At 43.8% G+C, this 26,220-nt stretch overlaps 1 protein-coding gene across 13 annotated transcripts in view; it reads left to right on the top strand.

Annotated features, from left to right (window-relative positions):
- The window catches only part of PALM2AKAP2 (PALM2 and AKAP2 fusion), a 257,880-nt gene that overhangs the window by 217,087 nt on the left and 14,573 nt on the right, over window positions 1–26,220 (top strand). For 12 of the 13 annotated variants that reach the window (XM_068666542.1, XM_068666540.1, XM_068666541.1 and 9 more), the window contains one exon: window positions 22,926–25,308. In XM_068666542.1, the coding sequence (XP_068522643.1) occupies window positions 22,926–25,308 (2,383 nt within the window). Of the gene's footprint in view, window positions 1–11,681; window positions 11,830–22,925; window positions 25,309–26,220 lie in introns of those variants that run through there. The other variant, XM_068666551.1, reaches the window with a different exon arrangement.

Below are 26,220 nucleotides of genomic sequence, written 5' to 3'. Positions count from 1 at the left end.
TGTTTTTGATTCTGCCAGAAAACTGTAATGCATTAAGTCCTGCATGTAAAAAATGTTCGTTTGTTCTAAACTTAAGTTTATTTATAGCTTGAACATCTCACATGATGAGGTCTTCCAGCTTTAAGTCACAAGCAATATAAATTGAGTTCTAAGATTAGCCGTTGTATTTATTTTTCTAGTTTTTTTTTAACTAATTTAGGTCCTTGCCTTACTCTGAATGTGTCAATTTTGATAAAGGATATTCAGCTGATAGAGCACATTCTACTCCACTGTCTGTCAATTAGTGAGTTGCATAACATTAGAAAAAGAGAAAGAAAATGTGTGTTTATTCCCCTTATAATAGCCCCTTTCTGAACAAGCAAGTTCTTGTTAACCTGTCAATCAGGAAAGGAAACCACCAAAGCTAACTGTCATTTCGAAGAAAAAAAAAAAAAAAAAAAGCTGCATTTACTCTTTTTGTCTGCTTGTATTTTTCTCCAGTGTGCTAAGTTCCTAACCTCCCAGCAAGCCACCTAGGGCAGTGAAGTGAGACAGGTGCTTATGCATTTTTGGGACCTGCAGGCAGGGTGCCAGGGGCAAGCTTGGCTGCTTCAGCTGGCAGCTGCCTCTGCCCCAGCCCGGCAGCTGCTCCTCCACACAAGCACACAGCCAAGGTTTGCAGTCTGACTCCCCCATTTGCTACCCAGCTGATCAAAAAAGAGGCAATGAGAAACGAAGTGAATTTAATACTTCATCTAAAGTTATGATCTTTCCAAGGCAGATGTTGCCATGAACGCTGTGGAGCCCACAAGGACGAAGCTGTTGCACTTACATGTGGGTATCTGCTCACCTGTTGAGGGAGCTGGGGCAGCCCAGTAAGGGACAACACAGCCTCAGCAAGGACTGATGCCAGCACAGGCATTTGTTTTCCTCTCTTGGGTACAATGTGCCAAAGAGACATTAAAAACTGACTGATGGGGAGGAAAATAGATGCTAGGGACTAGCACATGCACTGTGGACAGCATCTTTAAAACATTCATTAAAATGTTTATTGAGTAATATAGATGTTTTTTCTTTCTAGTAGGGCCTTCTAGGCTAGATGCCATCCTTAGGCAAAAGCAATAAAAAGCAAAACCTGAGCAGAATATCTCTAGACCACACTGTCTCTGTGCTTTACTTGAAACCTGTACAGCGTTGTTCGAAAATACTGTGCTGCCATGAGAAGTTTCTCCTAAGCACTAAACTGCATTTTTCTGACAGTCATCCTTGCCCTCCTTACAATTTGCTGTATGCAGGAAAGTGGAAGGCTCCAAAATACATGAATTTTGTCAGAGTTTGGTGCTAGACCACTGATCTAAGAACAGAGGCATGAGTGGCGTGTTTCCCTCCTCCAGTGGCAATGTTTACCCTAATACAGAGAGTATTTGTTGCCCTGGAGGAAGAGGAGGTGCTGGCATAAAGCTGTTGACCAGCAGCACCCAGCCAGAATGGAGCAGAGACGTCTCAGAACCTTTCTGGCATCTCAGGTGCAGCTTTAGGTTGTTCCAGGTTGTTTAGGTTGCTTGGTGGTAGCTTTATGCAGCCCCTTAATCAGGGGCAGAACATCCACGATCTTGGTAAAATGCAGGGAGGTGGTCTCCCGGGGTTGGCAGGGATTTTTAAAAAGGTAGATTGAGGTGATTCTGTAAAATGGTGATAATTTCCAGGATAGCTGTTCAACACCTGAGTGCCTGCTGTGTGGTTTGAGGTCTTTGAATGGGGAACTTGGGAAACATCAGGTGTTCTGTCCCTCATCCCTGCAACGGGAAAAGAAATGCAGATGGGCTGTACGGGTGTCTTGCTATTCCTGCTCTTTCCAGATTGCATCCTTTAACGCGCAAAATCACAGTGCCATCCCATGCTGCCTCTGTGCAGACTGTCACATTCATTAATCACATTAATACAGGGTGGGGAGATGCTCCGACTTGGGCAGCCTTCCCCAGACCTACAATGGCATATCCTACGTGGGCACATGCCTTGATGCACAAGATGATGGTCTGCTTTGGTCATCCTCTGGCCCCACAGTGGTGGGGCAGGCAGCTGCAGACGGGACACATGGCCTAGTACAACATTTCCAATTGCTTCCCAAAACCCTGCAGCCGTCACATTGTTAAGAGCCTTAATTTTCTCAGCAGCTGGGCTGAGCCCAAGAAATCGTTATGGGTTGATTTTATTGTTGTTGTCTCTATTGTTGTAATATGAGGATGGAATTAAAAACAAATGTCTCGGCACTGGTGTTCGCCTAGAGTGTGAGACAGCACGCTGGTTTAGAGACCAACACATTACCCCAGACTGTAGCTGTACTCTTGAAAATGCAAACCAGGAGGACTGCTGGGCAGTTTATGAGCTGTGCTCCACTGTTGCCTTCCGAGTGGGATCTGTACACAGACTCTCAGCAGAAGTCAGCTCATGCAGAAGCAGGATGAACTGGCCCAATCCACAGCAATCACGCCACTGCAGGATGCTACATGGAAAGAGAATGGCTCGATACGCTGCTCACGAGCTCTTACACCAAGACACGAGCAGATGGCGGATGGAGGAAGCCAGAGGGGGAAGCAGGACAGCTGTCAGAGTAGAGAAAGCTGGAGGGAAAACCAAGACCAGCATGAGGAAGAGAAAATGTTGTGGAAAAACTCAGAAAGGAGAAACTGTGGACACGTTGATGTGGGCGGTCATTATTCCCAGTTCTGCAGTCTCCACCAGGCAGCGACTGAGCAGAAAAGGTCTCTGCCAGTCCCCTGCCATGGAGCCATTTTTCCTCATTTTTTGCTTCTAGGCATGTAGGCTGCTGCAACTGCATTTGCAGGATCTTGCAAATTGCAATCATGACACTTTGTGATGCATCATATTAAAGGAGCTTCTCTGTCTATATAAGGCCAAAATCCTGTGATTTCCAATTTCAATTAAATAGGCATCGGAGAGGGAGCATTTCCAAGCTGAATTCAGTGAGACCATTTCTTCGTGACATAATGTCCTGTGAAAATAAACTGACAAATGTGGTAACACGGTCCAGCAGGGTATTAGAAACAGTGCCGTAAGCTCTCTCCATTCCACACAAGAGTTCAGATTTACAGAGAGCTTTTCTCCATCAGTCCTCAAATGAGGAGAAATAAATTTGCATCAAGAAATGATGTAACACACTTACCTAATAAAAAATAATCTCTCTGACATATTCAATGAATTAATCATTTAGCACCAAATAAAAGATATCTGCAGATTTTTTTTATCTTCAAAGCCCTCTCTTTAATAAGATTTTTGGTATTACACATCTTTTATTTCAATTGATTTTTCCTTTAAAATGCATGCGACTTCCATAGTCTCAGATACACTTCAGGATGAAACATGTGATATGCATCTGCCCTGACTGACTTTCAGAGCATCCTGCCTTTTCTTCTAATTATATGAATTTCAAGTGTGTGCTTTCCTGACTGATCCTAGGAGAATTTGTGGTGCCCAGGAGTTTCTTTGTATGGGTTTTCTGCCCCAGCATGGAAATGCGCTTTCAGCATTCTTCTTCACCTCGGTCTCCAAAGTGCAAAAGGCAGTTCAGATGTTTCCAACCCGGCATTTTTTGTAATAAGAAAATATTATTACATCAGGAGGAGTGTGCTTATAGTGGAACATGGTGCTTCTTTCAGTGCATTTGATGTTGGCAAGCTCTCTCCTGTTTTCTCCTGTTCATTTTGATAGCTGAATATTGTCTCAGAAGGCAGTGCAATTTCAGGAGGGTCCTGCATCCCCAGAATTCATCGTATGTGCCACAGTTTCACCTGCTTAGAAAGAAATTTGCATTAATTAACTAATTGAAGAATTAACTAAATGTTAACACCAGGTGTAGGATGTCATTCTGTAACCATATTTATACCCTTTTGCACACTGCCATTGATTGAAAGTAGCTTAATTTTATAGCAGACATCATTTACAAGTCTGTAATGACTAGGGCAAAAAGCCAGCATCTCAACACAAACTTATTGGTTAGGTGCTGTTGGAAAATTTTAAATAGCTGCCTTTAAATTCCAGAAAATCATTGCAACTAGGGAATGCAAGTTTGTGTTTCCTTTGTACCTAGGGATTCTTTAATATTTCCTGATATGCTCTCACCCATTTGATAAGCAGCACAGTGCACACCTTGATCTGTGTATCTGGGGTCTTGCTGGATGGCATCATCCTGTGTTTATGTGAGATATATGCTGAAGATTTAAGCTACAAATAGCAAACATCTTACTTACCTCTGCTCATCCCACACCTTTCATAGAAATGCAATATTATGGATTTCTGAAAGGTTGAGTGAAAGGAACATAAGCTGGGTTTTTAGACCAGGAATAGCCTTCGTCTTCCTCCTACATGATATGCAGGTGTATTTCAAGGAAAATGCAGTTTTTTGAATTCTGGACTCATGCGACTAGCCTCAGTCAGCCAGTCAGCATCACCTTGTTGCTGTGCAGGGTTCCCGCAGACCTCCCAACCCTGCCAGCGCTGGTGATGGCAGGGGCCAGGGCTAAGGACTTTTGGGAGGAGGGAGAGAGTGGGGGAAAAGCAATCTACAGCTTCTTTTCCCTGCCATATTGTGATGTTATTATTGCTCTTGTTGCTTAATAAAAAGAGCTACCCTATTAAGAAAACAAATCAATTGTAAGAGAACAAAATTTTGCGTGTTTTGATATTTGCCGATATTAGGCACAGAAGAAAGGACAGCAGAATAGTTTCATCAAAAGAAACAGTAAATAGGACTTGAACAATGTACGTTTTTATTAAGCTTGCAGCTATTTGACATACTGCATTGTTGATTCTTGGTCTGTAATCATTTTGTCATGCCCGACTTACATTGGTAATTTGCCTGTGCTTCTTACTGCTCTCCCTCAGGTACGGGTGGCAGATAGCGCTAAGTGCTGTGATTGTAGGCACGTGGTCTCTTCTTTCCAGACTGCTGGGATTTCTCCTTTGTAGTTTTCTCTGCATACGTTTAGTTAAAGCGCTGTTACTGCTCAAAGCTGAGCCATCCCTGCATCTGCAACAACCCCACAGATTCTCAGGTTATGCTTGGAGGAACTTGTTGTGAGTCTGTTTTATTTAACATATTCAGTGTTAAATGGGAGAGCCTCCTGACACCTGACTTCAAAATGCATCTTCTGAAACCCCAGGTAACCTGCAGGCAGCCTGAAGGGTTTTTACTCTGACTTCAGACCTCTAGCTCCCTCTTAATTCAGTAGCTTTTCTGCAAACATTGAACAAGTTTTGGCTCTGCTGAAGAAATGATAACTCTTGTAACCCGGAACTGTCTTCTCTGCTTTGCCTGTGCCAGATGTGTAATGGCACCAGAGTTAAAATGCTCAGACTAAACGAATGGAAATCAACAGGCATAACTGATATGCAAGGCTGGGAGTTACCTAAACATTTTGTTCTGTTTTAAAACAAACATTTTTCTGCTAGCTTTTTCAATATTATAAGGATCTTTGTTTCCAGCCACCTTATCTAAACAAATCAAAATAAACTCTGTGCACACATTCCTTGCTACCACAATAAGTGGCTTGCTCTTAACTTTTTTCTTTTTTTTCCTTGTATTTTTCCACCTTTTATTTTTTGCTGTTTTGAGGAACAGCCTCAGCATGTAGGGTGATGGGTCATCTGAAGTGCTAACAATATTTAAAAACAGTCCTGGGGAAGTTTCTTCAAATCACTGTGTGTTCACAGAGAGACAAGAGCCTGCACAGCACATTTCCCATAGGGCAGCAGATGAAGGAATGCCCAGTTACCCCTTGGGTGTCCACCTGACACAGGGTAGCACAAAGCAGCTGAAGATGGTTTCAAAAGGATGGAGAAAATAGCATGGATGAAGCCAACTTGAATTACTTCACCTTTGTCACAAAGCAAAAACTGAGCTGCTCACTTACTTCTCCAGTGAGGGGTGCTGAGACAAGCTTGAGCCTTAAAAAGCTCTAAGTGGAGGTGAGAGGTTTATGGTGACGTGGCTGTGGTATATGGCCGTAAGGATGGCACTGGGTGGGAGTGGTTGCACCAATGTCACAACTTGGGTAGTTTTCACCCACCTCAGCACCCACAGCAAAAGTGTATAGATAAGCCAGCAATTTTGAGAGGAACTGAAAAGACAAGGGGGGAGATAAAGTCTTTCCCTCTCTGTATGCCTTTCAGCAATTATAAGTAATGTATCGTTTCCAATTCCTTATTTGCTTGCAAAAGTGGACACAGATGAACAGCTAAATATTTACTGTAAATATATGAGAAGCACAACTCAGTAGGTGCAATGCTGTATGACCTTCTTAACTAGTTTTTTAAGATATCATCTTTTCATGAAACTTTACACTGTTGGCTGATTGGCATTTATATCTCTGGCCCCAGTAATTTTGACAAAGTATTTTACATGAGCTGTGCTAGGAGTAGAAACCACAGCACGTGCTGCTTTCTCTCTGAATTGATAATGCCCCCAAGACACAGTTTTTAGGGCAGTCAGGCGTGCATACATCTTTTAAGAAGTTTTACCTGTTCAGCATGGGAAATGAGAAGGAAGCACACATTTTTAGCCCTTGGAAATGAGTTTCAATCCAAGTAACATCAGGAGAGAGCCTCCAGGTATTCCTTGGGTTGGTCTGAACACAAATTCTTGTTTTTCCCCATAGTTAAAATGTTTTGGATGTGCAAGTCCTACTCATACTATACAGTCTGTCTGCCAGCAGGAGTGTATGCTCACACGAGTGTGAGTACGCAACAGAGATTTCTTTCAGAAGATGCTTGAGCCTTCCTCCGTCAGAAGACGACGGGTTCCCAAAAGCAAGCAGGGACAAAGCCTGGTGCTGGTTTCCCCACCTGTGGAGCTGGGCAGCAGCAAGGCACCCCCTCAGCTCAGGACACGCAGAGCACGCCAAGCACTGGTGAAAAGCAAGAGCCCCACATGCTCCTATCAGGGCATGGCAGCTTCCTCTCAGAAGTTTATCTTGGTGGCCATTCTTGGATAATTCATTCTGAGCAGCTATTCGGCTGTCCCTGCTGCTGCATTTGTCTGAAGTATGGGTGCCTGTGGAGGGGGCTGTGCTGGGAAGGAGAGTTTCAGAAAGCAAGCAAGCTGCCCTTGCTGCCTGTCCTCAGAAATTGGTTTTATTTCTGCCTGATTCTGGTTGTCTTTGTAAGAAGAACAGCAGGCCTGGTTACAGCACCAAGGGAAATTAAACTGACAGAGCCAATTTGTTCTCATAAAATAAATAGAAGTGGCCTTTGGGTTTAAAGCGTGTGATTTCCGCATCTGGAGGAGGAAGAACAATTAAGATTGCTCACCAGATTAAATTCTTTCTAATTGTCGGTTATAAACTTGCTACTGGAACATTAGGAAATATCCAAGAAAACTCCTTATTTTTTAGATTTTTTTTTTAATATTTATTACAAGAGGCAAGAAAGTCTTCTGTCAGGTTGGCTTCCTTGGCTGCTGTAAGCAGGTACACTGCCAAAAACTGAAAATCAGCTCATGAGCAGGCCAGAATCAGGGGTGGATTGTCACCTGCACAGAAAGCTGTCCTCCCTTTCCTGATCTCTGCTTGCTGCACCCTGCCACACCTCGTGAGGTCATGTGGAGAAGTTGGACGTGCGAGTTAGATGCAGAGACGTGTGTGCCCTTAATTTGGGTTCTTAGATCTGGCTCTAGGCACAAGCCCAGAAATGCACAAATCCAGAAGGCTGGTTGGTGCTGGCGTTTGCCTCTCAGCCCCTACACTGGGACTGGGAGGCAGAGGAGGGAGTAGTACCACACTATTATTTAATGTGGTAGTGCTGAAGGATGGAGCAATTAGCTGAAAAAAAACAAAGACCACAGAACCAGTCTGTGACAGGGCTGACATCAAACTAGAAAGCTCTTTCCATATTGCCTTTATCTCTGCTGTTTTACACTGGATTTCTTCGATTTCTCTGATCTTCACCACCCATTGTTTATCTATCGGCCAGGTTGGTGAGGTAGATTTGTGGAGGAGTTGTTAAAAGTGCGAAGGAGATCCTTAGGATGTTAAGCAATCGCCATCAGCCGCACGCTCAAGCACCACTGCTGCTTCCCACAACTCACGATGTGGGGCACTTTCCATTTTACAGTCCCAGCTAAATTTGGCTCGGGCAGATCTGTGGAGATAATAAAGTCTGAAGATAATGAGCTGAAACGGTGACTCTGGTCCCTTCAGACCTTCCTTCATGTGCAGGCCAATTTGCAGAGTTACAGAGGAGAGAGATAACACTTGGTCTAAAGGGATTCGTGTTGTGAAAAGATGGTTAGTACAGAGTGAGGAAAGTGAACACTTGTAGTATTTGTTTTTTCATCCACTACTGCATATCTTGAATTCAGTTGCTAATGCTTAATCATAAGGTATAACAGAGTAAACCCCTTTTTCTGCCACATTTTATAAAAATTCAATGACTGCTTTGTTTAGCCATAACCACAATTTGCAACTGGCAGCTAAAACCTGAGGTGACTTCTCCCAGACACAGCTGTGGCATGTGCTGTGCCCCACAAACAGCGCCTCATCACATACCTTCACCGGTGAGAGCTGTTTTGAGCTAAAGAAAACCCTAAGAAGTTCTGAGGTCCGTGCAGTAACCCTGGTGCCACCTGCATCCTTGTCTTTGGTTGAACTACTGCTGATGCCTTTTTGCTGCCTGTACAGGTGGACCCCTGGCACAGACAGAGGCAGTCATGCAGCCAGTTCTTTTCCAGCTTCTTTTAGCCCTTCTTATTGAAAAGTTTAATTCAGCACTGAAACTAGACATGACCTGCCATTCTGAGAGACGCATTTGGCTTCAGACTGGAGCATCCTCAGATCTCCAGCCAAAAATAGGAGCTGCCTACCTCACACTAGCTTTATATATAAACATACAGGTACAGCTTTAATATGCACTTGCTGCAAATTTGGGAGATTTAGAGGCCTGGAACAGGTAAATCACTTTGATATTATTTTTTTTAGTAGTAGTACAGTAATTTATAGGATCTTTTAACTTTAGGCTAGTTTAATGCGTATTCCACATTAATTATTCTGAATCTATGCTAATGAATGAGAAATACTTCATAAGACACAATCACTTTTAGCCACCCTTCCTGCACAGTTATGCAGGAGTGTCCTGATAAGAGAGATTTCACTGGAATAGAAATTGATCGTACTAAAAGAAAAGCAACACACAACACTTTTTGTAGCACAGGCTTAAAGACTATTGTTTGCACCCAGGTGGCATTGCAGTGTGACGATAAGATCCTAGTGTGCTGCTCCTTTTTTTGCAGGTGCTGGGGCCAGCCTCACTCTGTCATTGTAATCTTGGTGACTCCAGAAGATAATATGCGCTGATTGTTCGTGAATGCTCATACAGTTTTTGTTGCCTTTCAGTCTACATTCACTTTCTTCCTTTTGGTACAGAGCTGTAGAGGAACCAGGGACGCACAGTGCATAACTGTGCAGGAAGGGTGGCTAAAAACAAAGATGTGTCAAGACTCTTTGCACATCAAGTTAGGAGGGATCACTTTAAAGTGTTCTTGGACCACTTCTGGTATTTTTATTTATTTTCTGACCATTCAGCCATTTCAAGATTCTGTTCAGGCTTTTCACTGCAACCAAAAGAAGTATTTTTTAGAAGAAACTTCAGGTTTTAATGGAGGGGACTAGAGCTTTAGGGAAATAAAACCTCCAAAACCCAACTTATTTAAAGTCTGCAGGAGAGGTGGGTATGAATTCTAGAGGGCGAAAAAAAGGGTTGGCTGTTTATTTGCTTTGAGGCCAGTTGTAGCAAAAAGAGATGGACAGGGTGCATCTGCTGCCTTAGCTACTAAGCTACTTCATTATCAATAACCCACTTCGTTTTTGCATCATAATAGTATAGTCAGGTAATGTTAGTCGTGTTTTCCAAAACTAACTGGAATGAGAAGCAGATGCTTTAAAAAAAAAAAAAAATCAATTTCCAAGCACAGTTCTTGTAGATTTCAATGAAAACTGAGCATCCACTTGTCTAGTGGGCAGCTCCTGTGAGCCTGTAGCAAACCAGCAACCTGAGCACCCTCTCCTGCACACCTGAAACTGCACTACCAGTTACAGCCCTGGCCTCTACTGGCCTCCAGGGCATCCGGGGCTTTAGCTGGTCTGTGGCATGAAGAGCACATGAGATAAGCACCCCGTGATCTTCTGTTCCTTCAGTGACTACAAGTGGAGCAGGGTTACTTGAACTTTGTACTTAATCAATAAGGAGATGTAGAAAATGCATTAAGAATCCATTTAGTTTAACACAAAATTGAATTTCTCTCTGAGGTATCTGTCCCTCCTCATTCTCTAGAATTCTTGGATAGTCTGTATGGAAATTAGGCAGTATTTCTTTTCTCTTTAAGGCTCCACTATAGCCACTCTTAGTTTTGTTTTGTGACAAGCATGTTGAATGAAAATGGGCCTTTTCTTTCTTTTTCTGTGAGTACCTTATTTCCCTTCTGTTCTCATCGATTTATTCAATAGCTGACAAGAAGTTTCTTACCTACCCATTTTAAAACTGTTGAGATTTGCCTCACTTAGCGTGGCTCAGGGAGGTGGCCAGGAGTCAGGTGAAGTGAGCTACCACCACCTTCAAAGGTTCATGTACAAAAAACAGCAGTGCTGTTGGGTTTGATCAATGTTGGTAGAAGATGCCTGTGCCCTCCCTCTGCTGATGCCCCAGGTCAGATGTGACCAGTAGCTGTGCTTACATCCAGCACAACCTCCAGCTTGTTTTCAGCTGCCGTGGCACCACCAGCACCAAAAATCCAGCTGGCCAAATATTCCCCAACTACACAGAAGCATGCAAGATGCATCAGTATGTTTCTTCAAACCTGCCCAGATTTAAATGCATGCTTAGATTTTTCTTCTAAACAAAGCAGCAAAGCAACAGGCAGAAGAACAGAAGCAGCAGGAATCATCATCATCTATAGCAAAATATGTAAAGTCACCCTAAATTCAGGCCGCCTAAACTCAAGGTCTCAGAGAGTGCATGGTAATCACAGCTCAGCTTTTTAATGTTAGCTATCAAACCTCCAGGAAAGCTAATCCAGGGGTACCCAAATGTCATAGCCCACAGGCAGTGGCAGTGAACAAGTATGGTGCTGTAGGAAACACTGTGTTTTTTTCCCAGTCACCCTCCCTTCTGATTTTTTTTTTAATGTTCCCTATCTTCTCGTGTTTTACATGTGACTGACACATTTCCTGCAAGCGCAGAGACCATGCCCTGGTCTGGGTCTCCTGAAGCAGGAGGTTACCCAACATGCCCTAAGCATTTCAGCTCGTGTTCGAGCCTCTCCCATGGAAAGAGCAGTTTATCCTTTCCTTTTTCCTAACAGGTAAAAACAGCTGCTAATTGCTCTAATTTACCAGCTCATGTCTTGCACAGCGGCCGTTCGTGTAATTGCTCCTTTCCAGTACACAGCCAGCCACACACTGTGTTGGCAATTGTGCCTCTCCCCCCTGCAAAACAAAATAAAGAAAAAAAAATAAAAAAATACATAAATCCCTGCTTGTGCTAGCTAGAAGCAGGTTCCTGGTTCTGCTGCTGCTGCCAGCTGAGTGAAGTCTCCTCTTCCCGAGCAGCCGGAACGGGCGTTTTCCTCCCAATACAGCCTCTTTGTGTGAATGGGCTGAGGGTGTGGGCTGCCTGGTTTTCTGAAGCCAGCCCTCCCTCAGCTTATAGCGTCACAGCCCTGAAACCAGCCCGCTGGAGAAGGAATTTGACCTAATGAGCCAAAAATAGTGGAGGCTCCTGTGGAAAACGGAATTTTTTGGTTTTGCTTCAGAGTTTGCAGGAACAGAAAGGGAGAGAGAAGGGGTAAGCTAAGATTTCTGACCTGTGGCTTGTGTCTTCATTGCACCTTTATCATTTCAGAGAGGGAGGCATGTTTGAAATCAGTCACTTTTTCCTGTGATCGCTGTGGAATTCATTGCTCTGTGGCCGGTCTGCTCGTTGTAACACTAGGCAGAGCTTTCTGAAGTTTGCAACTTTCTATTTATGCTCGATACTGTAGAATATTGGTTCTGGAGGTTAAAAATACTGTTTTATACATTTTGTGTGCATGTGATAACCAGAAAAACCATCACCACGTTCAGAGTCGATGTTCTTTAGACAGTGCCAGCAAAATCTTTCAGCTGAATCCTTTGGTTGTTCCAGGGGTGTGCTGCTTACTGCTCAGGTGTGTTATCCTCCTTGCCACTGCAAAATGAACTTTAGGATGATAAGGGTGTCTGTTCAGCCTCAACATCTGGTTGTTCAGCACTGGAGGAAGTAAAGCACAGTGCCGTGAGCAGCCACTTGGCTTCTGCAATGCTTGGTGCAGGTTGTGGCACTCAGGTGGTGCCTCTGTGCCTGCTCCCTGAAAGCACAGTCTTAAGCTTCCACACAAGAAAGGAGAAGGGGTATTTTAGGGTAAAAGCCAAGACGGCTTGATCCTTTTTTTCTGGAATGTGCTTTTGGTTTTACATACAATGAATCCGTAGCCAAGTCTCATGCAGTCTCTTCAGATAGTGAAAGCAGACGTGGTTTGTACAGCAGACTAACAAACAACGCTCCTTTGCGCTGATCTGGTTAAACCATTTTTGTCTGGCTGCCCTCTCCTCTAACGCAGCCTGACCGAGAGCATGTCAAACATCCATACAGAAACGTGAGGTGCTGCTTGCAGCTCAAGGGGGAGCCTTTCCACGTCTGTTTGAAAGACCTCCAAGCAAGCATTTCCTATCAGATAGCAAACTGCCTGAGAAGTGCAGATGACAGCAACCCTTTATATAACAGCTCCCTTGACAGTGATCCTGCCAAACATTAAATAAATTAACCAACATTTACTTAACTTTTCTGCAATTAAGGAAAAAGGAAACCCACAACCAAGGGGCTGGAGCAATCAGACTTCTCAAGCAGCAGTTTGAGCAGGAATAGGCCGTCCCATTTGCACCATTTTACCCCACCATTATCTTGATTCTCCACTTGCTGAAAGGCCAAGTGATGAATGTCTTAATCAAATAATGTCCTAATGTAGTCCAGATGTGCGGTAGGTCACTTAATCGGTGGCTTTTCAACAGGAAAAGGAGGAATAATGAGTCTTTGGTTGGAAGAGGGGAGGGGAGCAGGGGCGGAGGGATGGGATGTAGTAGGTGCTGAAAGGGAATGTCTTATTCTCTGGGATTTCTTAACTGTCTTTTTCCCAAATAAGGAATGTGAAAAAAAATCCAATCCCGGTCTCACTTTCACTGAAATATTCACCTGCAGGTGATAGTGAGATGACTATAGTGCTTCATTTGTGTTATGAACAAAGTTCAGATGCAGTTGCTAACTGCTCACAACCCCTAGCTCACATAAGAGGTCATATATTTAGCCTGGGGATAGCAATGGCATGTAGAGAATTTACCAACATCCTCCTTCCTAGAAACTGTAGACATATGGTTTCTTACTAGTAAAACTGTTCTCTAGAATTCATGAAGTCTGGCTTCTTTTTCTTTTAAGTTTTGCTAAGTTACTGGCACTTGCTGAGATGGTGGGTTAAACTCCCCTAATCATCTTGGCTGCATTGGATCCATCATTTACTGATAGCTATTTTTGTTCTGTGGGTGTGTTTTTGAGTGGGTATTTTTATCCACGTGCCATCCAGAAAGTTAGATTACATACATGCCCCTAAAGAAAGAGCCCTGTGGATTGCACTCCATTAGAGTGAGAAGGTTTCATCTCCTGAGAAAAATCTCTAGCTAGCAGCCCAAGTGCTGCCGTCACCGTGTAAAGTTTCTGGTAAGGAAGAATGGAGTGAAAGGACTGCAGTGTGGTAATTACCTGAAGGACTCTGGAGTCTTGTGGTACATTTGAGAGTGTGTCTGAGGGAGGTGGCATGCCTGGCTCTTCATGGAAGTGGCTTCTCTCCCCACTCGTTTGTGCAGCACAGCTATTGGCAGGGACTTCGGTTACATCCTTGGATCACCATCTTGTTTGTTGCCCCTCCACTTATGTAATTCAAATGTTTTTTGAGCTAGAGCTAGATTAGATTTCCCTCTTCCTTAATATCCTCTTGATTTGCCTTTGGTAATTTGTCAGTGATCTGCTTTTGGCTGAGTCTAGAGGTAACAGCCTAAAGTAAAGTAGATTTTGCGTAGAGCTAAATATAAAATTGGATCATTTTAAGCTGCTAAGTGCACTGAGAAGTCTTTGTAGAGAGTTTCAGAGGGGAGTAACCCCAGTTCCTTAAAAAAAAAAAAATAAACATGGAGAAGACAATCTGTGGACCACACAAGCCTGTTGGCTGGTCCAGCTCTGATACCCTAGCCCTCACAAGGCTCACTGCCTGCAGTGAAATAACCTTTGTCCTGCTGTTTGTGCTCCAGGGGGACCAGGCTACCAACACGTGAGAGGTGCTGCATGATGCACTTACTTTGGCACACCTTTGTTTAAACAGATTTTCCTGTGATGGGTCTTAACCTAATGGAGGAGAGCACCTGTAACAAGTCCCACTGATAGAGCCAAAGCATCAGTAATAATTCTTAACTTTCTGCAGCTCCCAAAGAGAAATAGATGTTTAGCCCTTCTTTGCCCACATTTCTGAGCATGATTTGTTCCCTGAGCCCTCTCTGCATCCTGACCCCTAACTGTCAGACTCCAGCCAATCTTGAACAGTCCTGCCCTTTACAAGTGCAACAAGAATTAGCTGGGCTTTAGGAAATAGTTAAAGGTATTACAGTGTCCAGCAGGTAGCATTTATGAAGCAGACAGGTGAAAGAAAGTGAAAAAAAAAAAAAAAAAGTAACTTCAGCTTTGGTACTAGTGGTTTGTAGGTACTTGCTTCAATTAAGGCAGTCAGGTCCTACTATATTGCCCTTGAAAGTAAATGGTGAAAGCACTCCAGCATAGAGAGATCGTGTATCTTTGTTCAGAAAATGCAGTTTAGGCCATTTATGAAAGATTTGCAGAACAGCATCAGCCAGTGAAAGAATCTGTATCATCAGAAGACTTCAATTTAATACTAATACATGTCAGAAAGACACCCTGTGAGCATAGAGCAGGTTTATCTCTGTTCCTGTATGTGTTAAAACGGTTTTCCCAGCAGCGTCAGATCTGCTTGGAGAACTAGTGAACTGTGTGGCCTTTTGTCTCTGTTTGCTGCCTTCCTCCTGCCTCTGCCTAACCCAAATTCCTTCCTGAGGAGCTCTCTTTCTCATGTACCAAACATGATTAATATGTCAGTATTTTTCTCCAGATATTGCACTTACGGGGATGGTTGTGGCTCCATCCTTTAGATGGAACAGGAACCCTCCACCCCCTGATGAAAAGACTAAGGAATTTTGGAAATCCCCTTTTGTCATTGTTTTATGTGCAAGTGACCGTAAAGGTCACCCTTTCCTTATGCTGACATCGTCTGGATAGGCTAGAGAGTATTAAAAGCAAGGCTTAGTTTAGTGTCCTTTCCACTCCCTGCTGGGATTAGATCATGCTTTACCAGAGCAATTGTTCCATCCCTGATGTGTGTTAGAAAGATTTCAGCTGCAGAATTTCATGAAGCTGTGATTTTTTGTGCATACATTCAGAAGACGTATTCTGTGCAATTCAGTGTCTTATGTTGGGCACTCTGTTAAGCAAAATACTTTCCTATCCTTTTTCAATTGTCTTTTTTTTTTTCTCCCCTCTTTTCTTTGAAATGAAATCAGAGGCTGGGCATGAAAGAGTACTCCTGGCAACAGAGCCATGAGCTTGAAGCTCAGGCCGGTGAGCAGTGAGGGCAGCCTGGCCAAGCACACTCTGGAAGTGTAACAGCTCTTGGTCAAAGACCTCAGCTGTGAAGAAGAAATGCTCCTTTTATTCCTTAGAGACTGTATCATACCTTGTACTCCCTGACATGCAGCGGACAGTTTTCTGATTGTGTAATGCTGTTTGTGTGCTAGTTGCATGCAGCACTCTTCATTTCCTCCACCATAGTGTTGTACTTCCCTAGGCAGCAATGGAGACTCTGCAAATCAAACACCCCAGCTGTTGGAACCTTTCGTTCTTGTTTGAACAAAGAGAAATTTTACAGAAAGCCAGGGAAAAGTAAGCCTTATGAAAAACATGGAACCAAGTTAGAAAGTAATAGCAATCTACAGCATCGTGGTTGATTGCTATGTTAATATGTAATGACCTAGAGTCTGGCGCTGATGCACATGCTGCTCTAATTCAGGTGTGCTTTTAGGCTGACCTACATTACAAAAAGCCAGAGTGGTGCAAAGAACAAGAGAATGGTCTTCTGAATGCAGTTCTTGTATCTTAAACCTAATTATCACCCATCTGCTAGTCTCCTGGGCACTGGGAGCTCCTCATCCGTCCAGTGTGTGAAACTCCAGCTCGTCAGGGCATTCTGTGCTCTGGATTGTGGTAGAAAATGGGATGATAGAGTGTGGCAGCACCAAATGATGCTGCTAATTCTGAATGAAAGTTTAATCACAGCTTCCTGTAATTTCAGATTTGCGTCTTGGTCACTTTACAACTGAACAGGGCTTTCACAGTGAGGCTAACCAGCCATACACACTGTAGCATCCGAGGCTGCACAGCTTGGGTATTTTACCTAGTGCCAGCTATTTAACCATCATTCTTTAATGACCTCTGTGATGTTTATTTTTTACTGGAGATAATATTCCTGTGAATTCAGCAGCTAGCAGCCTTTTGTCCCTAAATATTAATTTCCATATAAATCACTTTGTCCTGCAGGTGCTTCATGCAGTTACAATTCTTTGCAGGAATGAAAATGTTTAACAAAATGTAATGGGCTTTTTGGTTTCATTTTGTTTGCTTGTTTTCCAACAGCTGAACAAGCATTTAATTTCAGAATGGAGGGTATCTGTTTTTCTTGACTCAGTAGCAATAAATGAAATCCAGTCAGTAAGACTGCAAATTCTTCACAGAGAGACCGGATCTGTATTTTTAAGAAGTAAGAGAAAATAATTGGCTTAAAGGATCAAGTGGCTTCTTACCTGGCGAAAACTGCTTCCAATTTACATATCTTGGAGTTAGAGAGAGGTAATAAGGGTTATTCCAAAGTTGTTTTTTTTCCTGGCTTGCCCAGGAAAAGCATCAGCAGTTTTTTCATTGAGGACACAGAAAATATTGGAGCTCTAGTGACATTCATTACTTGTTCATCATTAAAATATCCTACCATGTCTCATATGCTCATCATTAAAGTATTCATATTTCTTTTTTTTTTTTTTTTTGAGACACTTTTCTCCATCCTTAATTTATTACACCAGCAAAAGAAAATTTGACTTTGATTTAAGAGTCCTATTGTGCATCGCACTGAAGTCTATGGCTCAGCTGGAATGAAGAAGAATATTGCAAAGCTTTTCACGTGCTTTCTGAGCAAATGCAATCATAACTCCTTCTCTAAAACAGAGCACAAAAAAAATAACATACGGAAAAACACTCAGAAAATTCACACAGAAAGCTCTCTAAGTAGCAACTTGTTTGGGAGCTGTATCTCCACATCCTTTATTGCTCTCTGTATTCCAGAAGAACCCCCCACAGCTTTTTAGAGGAAATTAGTGTGAAGTTGCATTGATTGTAGGCTGTGCTCTGTGTTTTCTGAAGTGCTCAGAAGATGAACCAGCTTTCATAAAGAAAATTTGCCCATTGTACTGCCTGGCTACCTCAGTCAAGTCTCTGAAGAGCATAGCCAGCTGCTCACAAAGCACATCATTTTTGACACTGAACACTAATGAATTTTAGTCATCAGAAATGGTTTGCCTTCCTGTATTGAGGACACCCTGTACCGCTCTGAGAAGAACAGGCCAGGTTTTGCTTTTGTGCGCAAGTGAAATTATGAATCAAACTATTCAAGGTAGTGCCAGCATGTGTCTGACAAGTTCTGAATTCAACACATTTGGCAGAAGGATTTGGGGATTTTTTTTCCTGATACTTGAATTTTATCCAATTTCATTTAGTGAAAAAGCTTAATTTGCTTGGGATAATGTTTTCCATGGTATTTTCAAAACCTTGAGGAGTAAGTATAAAAATATCATATGGAAAAATAGGATATTTTCACACAAAAACAAGAAGACAACAATTTTTATGTTTGTTTGTTTTTCTAATGTAAAGACGCAGTTCTTCTAGGCAGTGTGGGTGGCAATCCCCATTCCTCTCCTTGAGTCTGCCGTCATCAGCTGCATCCCTTTAAGTGTTGGGCCTGCCTCTTGAGAAGCGCTCTGCTACTTGCAGAGTGATGTCTGCAAGTCCTGCAGTCCTGTCCCTGCAGCAACGAGGGGTCACCATGTTTCAGGTGCTAGAGCAGGTGGCAGCCACCCCCTGAGACGCTGTGGGATGCATGGAGAGGGCACATTAGTCGTCAAGAGGCAGGAGCCATCACAGTGCTTTGGGCTGTGATTCCCATCTAGAAAAGGGTGGGATGGGGGCACCTTTCTCAGCACCCATTTGCATTGTAGTGAACAAGCGGTGAAGTACTAGCACCTTGACTCCACCACTAGAGTTACATGATGTTGCTTTTGCTTCTCTTCCCCATTAAGAACTGCAAAGCTCTCGTGTCATACCGTTCTTGCACAGATAACAACAAAGTACTTGCTGCTGTCAGGGAGAGTTGGTCAGACCCTGTCTTGGCTGGGAGGTTTCTTGAAGCACAGGGTGACTGTCTGGGAGCACTGAGGTGCAGATATCTTCTTCATCTTCTCAGTGCCTGGGACTGGGTCCATCTGCGGTGCAGATGGTGGACAGTTCTTCAAAAGGATGAGCTGAATGGAAACAGACACTCTCTTGAAGTTTTGCCAGAGTCAACCCTCTAGCAAATCCATCATCTGATTCCTTCTCCCTTGCAAAGAGAGATCAGAACAGCAGGCCAAGACAGTAGAAGAGGATTCACATCAGCAGGGAAGTGTGAATTAGCAACTCAACCATATGCAGATGTATTTCTAAGTTATGCTTCCTTACTAAAACTCCTAAAGGCACGGTGAGCCCAAGGGTTAGCTCCCAGAACTGAAGAGAAAGGGCTGAGCAAAGCACCAGTGCAGTGATCAGACAGTGGGAGGAGAAGCAGAGGCAGAACAGGACCTCTCCAAAGGAATATGAAACCTGAAGAAATGGGAAGTCCCCAATGCTAAAGCTGCCAGGAGACCAACAGTATCAAAAGCAGTTGTGAAAACTTGGCTGGAGTGATTGGTAGAAGCCCACAAAGAGGAGTCTGTATTTTAGATTTTTTAATCTATGAAATGTTTTTAATTTAATCTTTATTCTTTTCCTTTTTTTTTTTTTTTGCCATGATGTTGCTTGGGAAGAATGTGGACATGGCTCAGAAGGACTGCCTCCCACTTGGTATCACATGCATTTTCTCTTGGATCAAACAAAGGAAGGCACTGGCAGTACATTTGCTGGGTCTTGCTACTAGTCCACCCACAATTTTTTCCTCCTAAAAGAGCTAAATGCCCAAACACTTACACTTTTGTAGATGAAGAATTCAGCCAAGAAGGAAGTATGCTAATAATTCCCTAAGCTGCTAATAGCTGCAGTTTACTAAAGTGCAGCAGCATTGTACAAATGGCACTAATTACCCTGTTGCATCTTGACTTAAACAGAGGAAAATCAAAGCATATTCAGAGAGGGTGTAAATATAACAGTAACTTCTGAAAAAACAGGGGCTAGATGAGCAGTCTATGGGAATCGCTGCGAAGGCGGTGTTGCTGGCTGCAGCACGGCTGAATGCTGGCCTTTCCCCACTGACAGGCCCTCCATCTGCAATGGCGTGGGCTTCAAGACGCCTCCTCCCCTTGGGCAGCAGATACAAAGGTGGTGGTGTGGGGCAGCAGCAGCCCCCTGTCAGGCTCTCGTCCTTGTGCCAAGCAGCCCCAGGGGGGCTGCAGCCTCCCGGCCTTCTCCCACCACTGTGCCCTCACCCCAATATGCGCCACTTTCCCAAACCCTTCCAGTTGGCTCTCCTGACCAGGCTCTGTCTGGAAAATTGCATTTTGTCATCTGCGTCCATCCTTATGATCTTCCCAGCTGCTGCTGCTTCTTCATCTTCTTTGACGGTGGATTGACTTCCGCTTCTCACAGGTGTGTCTGGAGCATCCCCTCCTGGTCGTGACCTCCTGAATGTGCCCCCAGATTCTGCAAGAATGTGTGGAGGGAAAATTGGGGCCTTTTTTAATTATACTTTTTTCCTTCCTCCACTATTCTTCCCTGGTTTGCTCCCCTGCTGAGAGCCCTTCCCTGCTCACAGTTATTAATCCCTGTCAAAGAAAGTCTCCTTCCCATGAGTAGCAATGCTTCCTCATATGTTTTACTGCATAATTGTCTGGCTTACTGGATAATTACATGTGCCACACTAATTGCACAGACACATGCACTTTCAGAATGACATACTGTCATAATTGCATGCCCTGATTAGACAGTTGCGTCTATATGCCTTAATTGTGAGCTATGGATTGCAGTTACGATGAGAGGACAAGCTCTTACTCATTATGAAAGCAGCTGATAAAATACTCTGCCTTTGGTTCGGTTCCCTAAAGGTAGCGTGAATACCCACACATGATGAGACCTGAAAGGGTTCGTACATCAGTCAGTGAGTAGGCATGCATTAGTGCCTGGGGTCTCAGGGGCATCTCCAGGAGTTTGCCTAGCTCCACAGTGAGCAGGTACCAGAAGCAGAGTATCCAGCTCTGCCTGGGCTCTGCAGGAGCTGTGTTTCATTGCAGAGCGTCTTTATCTCATTTCCTGCCTGCACTGAAGATATGCAACTGTGGCTGCAGAGGGCATGCAGTTGCCAGTGTCACAAATGGCTTTGATCCATCTGATTAGAAGCAAACGTTAGCAGGAGCCACGATGGCATACTCATTGCTGGTGTGAAGGGGGACAGCCAGCAGCCCTGCACTGAAGCTTACGTCCCTTCATGCATGCCACTCCAGGTAGCAATATCCTCTGTTTGGCACCAGTCAGACAGTGGAGACTTAAACCCCAAAATCAGAAAGGAATTGCAGTCTTAGTCCTGTCACTTGGGCGCCTGTTGTGTCATGACATGTTGTGCCAGGAGCTCTACAAGCAAATCAAGAGCAATTCTTGTGTTTTCAGGTTAAAAGAAAGTTTATTCTTTCATTCCTGCTGGTTGTTCTGTATCTGCTTGCAGAAAATCTGATTACTTGAATGTATCCTTATTAGGACTGAATAAAAAACTGACCCTGGTTAGATATATAAATGGTAAAAAATGCAGTAAGTTTGAAGAAGAGCACTGGTAGAAACTTCAGCTGGAGAATCTGTAGGTTCAACAGAAAGTGCAATGAAAGTAGAAGCAGTTATGTATGCCATGTAAAATGTGTAGACAAAAGCAAGTTGTTTGTTTGTTTGTTTGTTTTCCCAATGTGTAAGCACAATTAAGAAGAAGATGTCTAATGGTTGAAGCCAGCATTATCTTCAACTGTGTACAATTGCATAATTAGACAGAAAATTCTTTCAAAGTGGAAAGAATTCTTCTTCTTTTTGGAAGAAGAGCTCTTCTTTCTGCCTGGCTGAAATTCCTCAAGGTGTGCCAAGTGTGTTTTACTGCCCATAAAAACCCAGAGGGAATGTAATTGTTCAGGTGGCTGGTAAGAGCCATTGTGCTCCTGATCGTTTTCTGCTTTGGTGTGTACTAATAGTAAGGGCAGGAGTGACCAGCAGACAAGAGTGCCCTTGTTGGGGAGCTGCTGCATTCAGGGGGCCTTGATCAGTGCTGTTTGCTTCCCAAACTCATGCCTCGGCAGTGCTACTACATAAACACACGTGTGAAAAAGAAGCCAGAGACCTCAGATACCAAGCTTCTGTTTTAAAGCTTTGGACGAAGTTAATAATGTGCCAGGTTCGGTTGTTTTCAGATTGTGCTGCGTTCTGACACAAAGTTACTAACTTCTCCCAGAAGAACAATGTTGGAAATGACCTTTTATTTTCTTCTGGCATTTTCTTTGTCTGCTTTTCAGCAGTAAAGAATTATTGAGGAATTCATTGAAGTGTTAACACATCAGAATTAATCATAATAATTCAGAATTCTTTAAGTCTTTGTTCACGGGAAGCTTAGTGGGCTGCTTGATGGGTAAAATCCATCCATACCAGAACAGAAGTCGTGTTTCTTAAAACACCCTCCTTGAGAGCAGAGGCAAGACATCTTGGGGAAATGTGAGTCCAGTGTATCTGTATTGCAGATCAAATCCGTGGGAGGGAGCAGACCGTGACTCTGGTCCCTGTTGTGCGTGCTACAGTGGTCTCCATGCCGTGGGAGTTGAGAACTCTTCCTGTCTCCCAGGTCCAGTTGCATGAGTGTTTCCGTGTGGGCTGGAGAAAGACCCCATTTTTTCCAGCACCATATAATTTTACTCAGTGTTTGATGACCAGGATCAATCCACTGAGAAATGAACATCCCCTAGTGTTGTCCCGTCCTTTTTAGTGTGGGATGAGTGGCCTACTCTTTCTGCACGCTAGTGTCTGTTTCTGAAAAACGGGGGCAGTGATACTTTTCATCTGTGGAAGCATTCTGAGATTTTCTTTAGGTGTGGAATGCATTTTTAAAATACCAGGGATGATGGGAGCTGTGTGCTGCCTGTGCAAACCTTTGAAGAATCTAAACCATCAAGTCATTAGTAAATTCTAGATGCAAAGCTCATTTTTAGTGTCAGACCTGAACACAGACATGAAATAATGACCAAGTGAAGGTGATAACCAGGTGGGATATACTTAAATGATAGATTGTTGTTGTTTTGGTCTTTTGTGCAGTTTATGGTAAGGTAACTTTGAGGTTTTTGTAAGTATTAATGATTTGCTTTGCCTTCTATTTCTCGGAAGGGCTGCCTTAATCTCAAGTTTAAAAAGCACTAGGATTTGCTTTCCAGATGGTGTTTACTCTGTGTAAAATAAAATGCTTCTTTTTTTGGACTTCATCATAGTTTTGTTCTCTTTTATTTTAGAAATCTTCCCGAAACCCGGAGGATGACATCAGGTTAAAAAAAAACAGAGACCAAAACTGTGCCAATTTCTTGGAGCCAGCTACTGTGCTTGCTGCAAAGGAAGAAAAAATGGAAATTGAAGTTCCAGTTTCTGAACATAAAAGCATCACCACAGTGGCTTCACCAAATCCTGTAGACAATCCAACCCACTTTTTTTCTCCTGCTGCCAGCCACAATGGACTTAAGGACAGGCATGAGTCTCTGGACAGTGAAGTTGCTAAAGAGATCAGATATCTAGATGAGGTGCTGGAGGCAAACTGCTGTGATTCTGCCACAGATAATACCTTTAATGGGACATCCTCCCCTGAACCAAGTGCTGTGACCATTATGGATGGCTCAGGAGCATCTGTTAATGTCCCAAATGACTCAGTACCCAATGAAGGGGAAGGAAATGTAGCTGACAAGCAGGCACCCTTGGTAGTTGAACCACATGAGGCTAGCGTAACAGATGAGAACCTGAACTCTAATGGACATTCACTGAAGGAAGACATTAGGGAGAGCCTGAAGATGCCAGGAAGTCCCACATCTTCAAACAGTTCTAGAAGATCTTCTAAGGACGGAGAAGCAACTTCTACAACCCTTAAGAAAGAGGCTAAGTTTGAACTACGAGCTTTCCACGAAGACAAAAAACCCTCTAAGCTCTTTGAAGAGGAGGATGAGAAGGAAAAGTACAAGGTCCGCAAAGTGAGACCATCAGAAGAGATGATGGAACTTGAAAAGGAAAGAAGGGAACTCATTAAAAGCCAGGCTGTCAAGAAAAACCCCAACATTGCCGCCAAATGGTGGAATCCTCCCCAGGAGAAGACCCTGGAGGAGCAACTGGATGAAGAGCACCTAGAGTCCCACAAGAAGTACAAAGAGCGCAAGGAGAGACAACAGCAGCAAGGTGCAACACCACCATCCCCCAAACAGGTCAGCTGCTCCTTTGTGCCACCAGAGCCAGTGAATATCAAGAAAGAGGATATTGTCACAGAGCAAATTGATTTCTCAGCTGCCAGAAAGCAGTTCCAGCTGATGGAGCATTCAGGTCCTTCTCAGGGTCAGGTCCCACCAAGGCGGTCAGGAACACCCAAGATGTTCTCCATCAAACCCTTCTACAAAAGCCTCAATCCTTCACCTGCAGACAGGCCGCTGTCCACTGTGACAAGACCCGTTTCTATGTATGGGCAAACAGGACAACTTGAGGGTAGTGATGTCACTGTTGTCAAAGCACAGAAGGTCTCCTGTGCTTCAGAGGATGACACAAATACTCAGAGTAACACTGCTGACCCCATGAGAGAGTCACCATGTAGTGACAGCACCAGAGCTGGACAGGCCTCAAAACTGTGGGCAGAGGATGGAGAGTTCATGAGTGCAAGAGCAGTCTTCACAGTGGTGAAGGATGATGGGCAGGGCGTGCTAGACCAGCTCCCAAAGTCAGCCAGCGCCTCTTCACCTCCAGAGGAGCTCGACTCTGGTTTGGATGACCTGTCTGTAAGGTCTCAGGATACCACCGTTCTGGAGACCCTTTCCAATGACTTCAGCATGGACAACATCAGTGACAGTGGTGCCTCCAACGAGACCATGAGTGCCCTGCAGGAAAGCTCTCTGGCTGATTTCTCCCTGCCACAGACCCCACAGGCCGACACTCCGGCAGAGTGCAGGGACGAAGGCATCTCCAAATCTTTCAGTGACCCGGGATGTGACTCGCTGTCCTCCACTTTGGCAGACTCCATGGTGATTGATGACCAGCTGGAGTACCACGCTGGCCTGCTTGTTCAAAACGCCATCCAACAAGCCATAGCTGAGCAAGCAGATAAGGCAAACTGCAAGGAAGAAAAGATCCCAGCAGAGCAGGAGATCTCTGTCAAAGAGCAGGCAGCTGCCACCAGGCTAGCTCCAGCCCCCAAGGAGCAGCAGAACCTGATGTTTGAGCCACCCCAGGTATCTTCACCTGTTCAAGAAAAAAGGGACACCATACCAAAGACCTCAAAAGAGGAAGACTCAGGACTCAGGGAAGGGGAGAGTTTGCAGCAGTCGCCTGCGTACTCTGCCACCCAGCCATTCCTTGTGGAGGAAAACAGGCACGAAGTCAGCTACTTCAGCAAGTATTCAGAGGCAGCTGAGCTGAGGAGCACTGCCTCCATCCTTGCCACACAAGAGCCTGAAGTGACCGTGGGCCCTTTCAAGTTACGGTCGAGGAAGCAGCGGACTTTGTCAATGATAGAAGAAGAGATCAGAGCTGCCCAGCAGCGAGAAGAGGAGCTGAAGAGGCAGCGGCAAGGTCTGCAGGTGGCACCGAGCCCTGTTATGAAGAGTGCACCAGCCCTGCCCACCAGAACAGTGTCTTACAAAACTGCACCAGGTAAGCACCCAAAGCATCTGAGGGAAAACAAAACATGACAGTAGGTCAGTTCAGATTTGGTTTTAAGCCACTTTTGTTTGAATACAACATTTGCTTTGCAGGGGGTGGGAGGGTTGTCATGATTTCATCTGCCTGGAAACTGCAGTATTCAAGCCAGGAGGAGGACTTGTGACAACCCAGCTTTTTGTCTGTCTGTGAGGACTCCTAGCGCAGAAGTAATTTATGTACCTTACTGATCATTATTAGAAAATGATGCACCGTGTTCATCCCCTGCCATGTTGTACCATGGCAAGTTTATTGCTGTGCTGCTCAAACCACCCAGAATGAAACTCAGGATCCTCATGAGGACGGATTGCAGCATTTACTGCAGCTATGTGGCTATTTGAAAGATGAGCATACAAGGCCTGTTTGAACAGACTTTCGGTTTTCTTGCAAGTCACTAGGAAAGTGCTAAGATTGTTGAGATCTACAGATTTTGCATTGGGTTTCTTTTTGCGTGTTTTGCTGTCTATTGTCAGGTATTACTTGGCTTTCATAGAGAACGTTATATCGTTAAAAGATCTCCAGAACTTTGCAGTGCCATACATTTCATTTGATGTCATTCATCACTGAATTAAACAGGTGTCACAAACAAAGTGTTTAATAAGTTCAGTAGAAGTCCTCTTCTGCCTCATCAGCTTCTGGTTCCTTATGGTGGCTTGCATTCACAGCAGTTACAGTGTAAATCTCTCTCCCTTCCCCCTTGCAAAAATAAAAATTAAGCACTCATGACTCCTTAATATATCATAAAAACTGGAGAAAAAAAAAAAAAAAAAAACAGAAACACATGCCAAGCTAATTTCTGTGTAGTGATTTTTATGAGTATAGATTTACATATGCTTTGCAAGCACTTAGAAGTTTTTATTAACCACG

Source organism: Anas acuta, chromosome Z (assembly GCF_963932015.1).
Source record: "Anas acuta chromosome Z, bAnaAcu1.1, whole genome shotgun sequence".
Lineage (NCBI taxonomy): Eukaryota > Metazoa > Chordata > Aves > Anseriformes > Anatidae > Anas > Anas acuta.
Note: the sequence above shows the minus strand (reverse complement) of the source record. Positions and strands in the feature narration are given on the sequence as shown.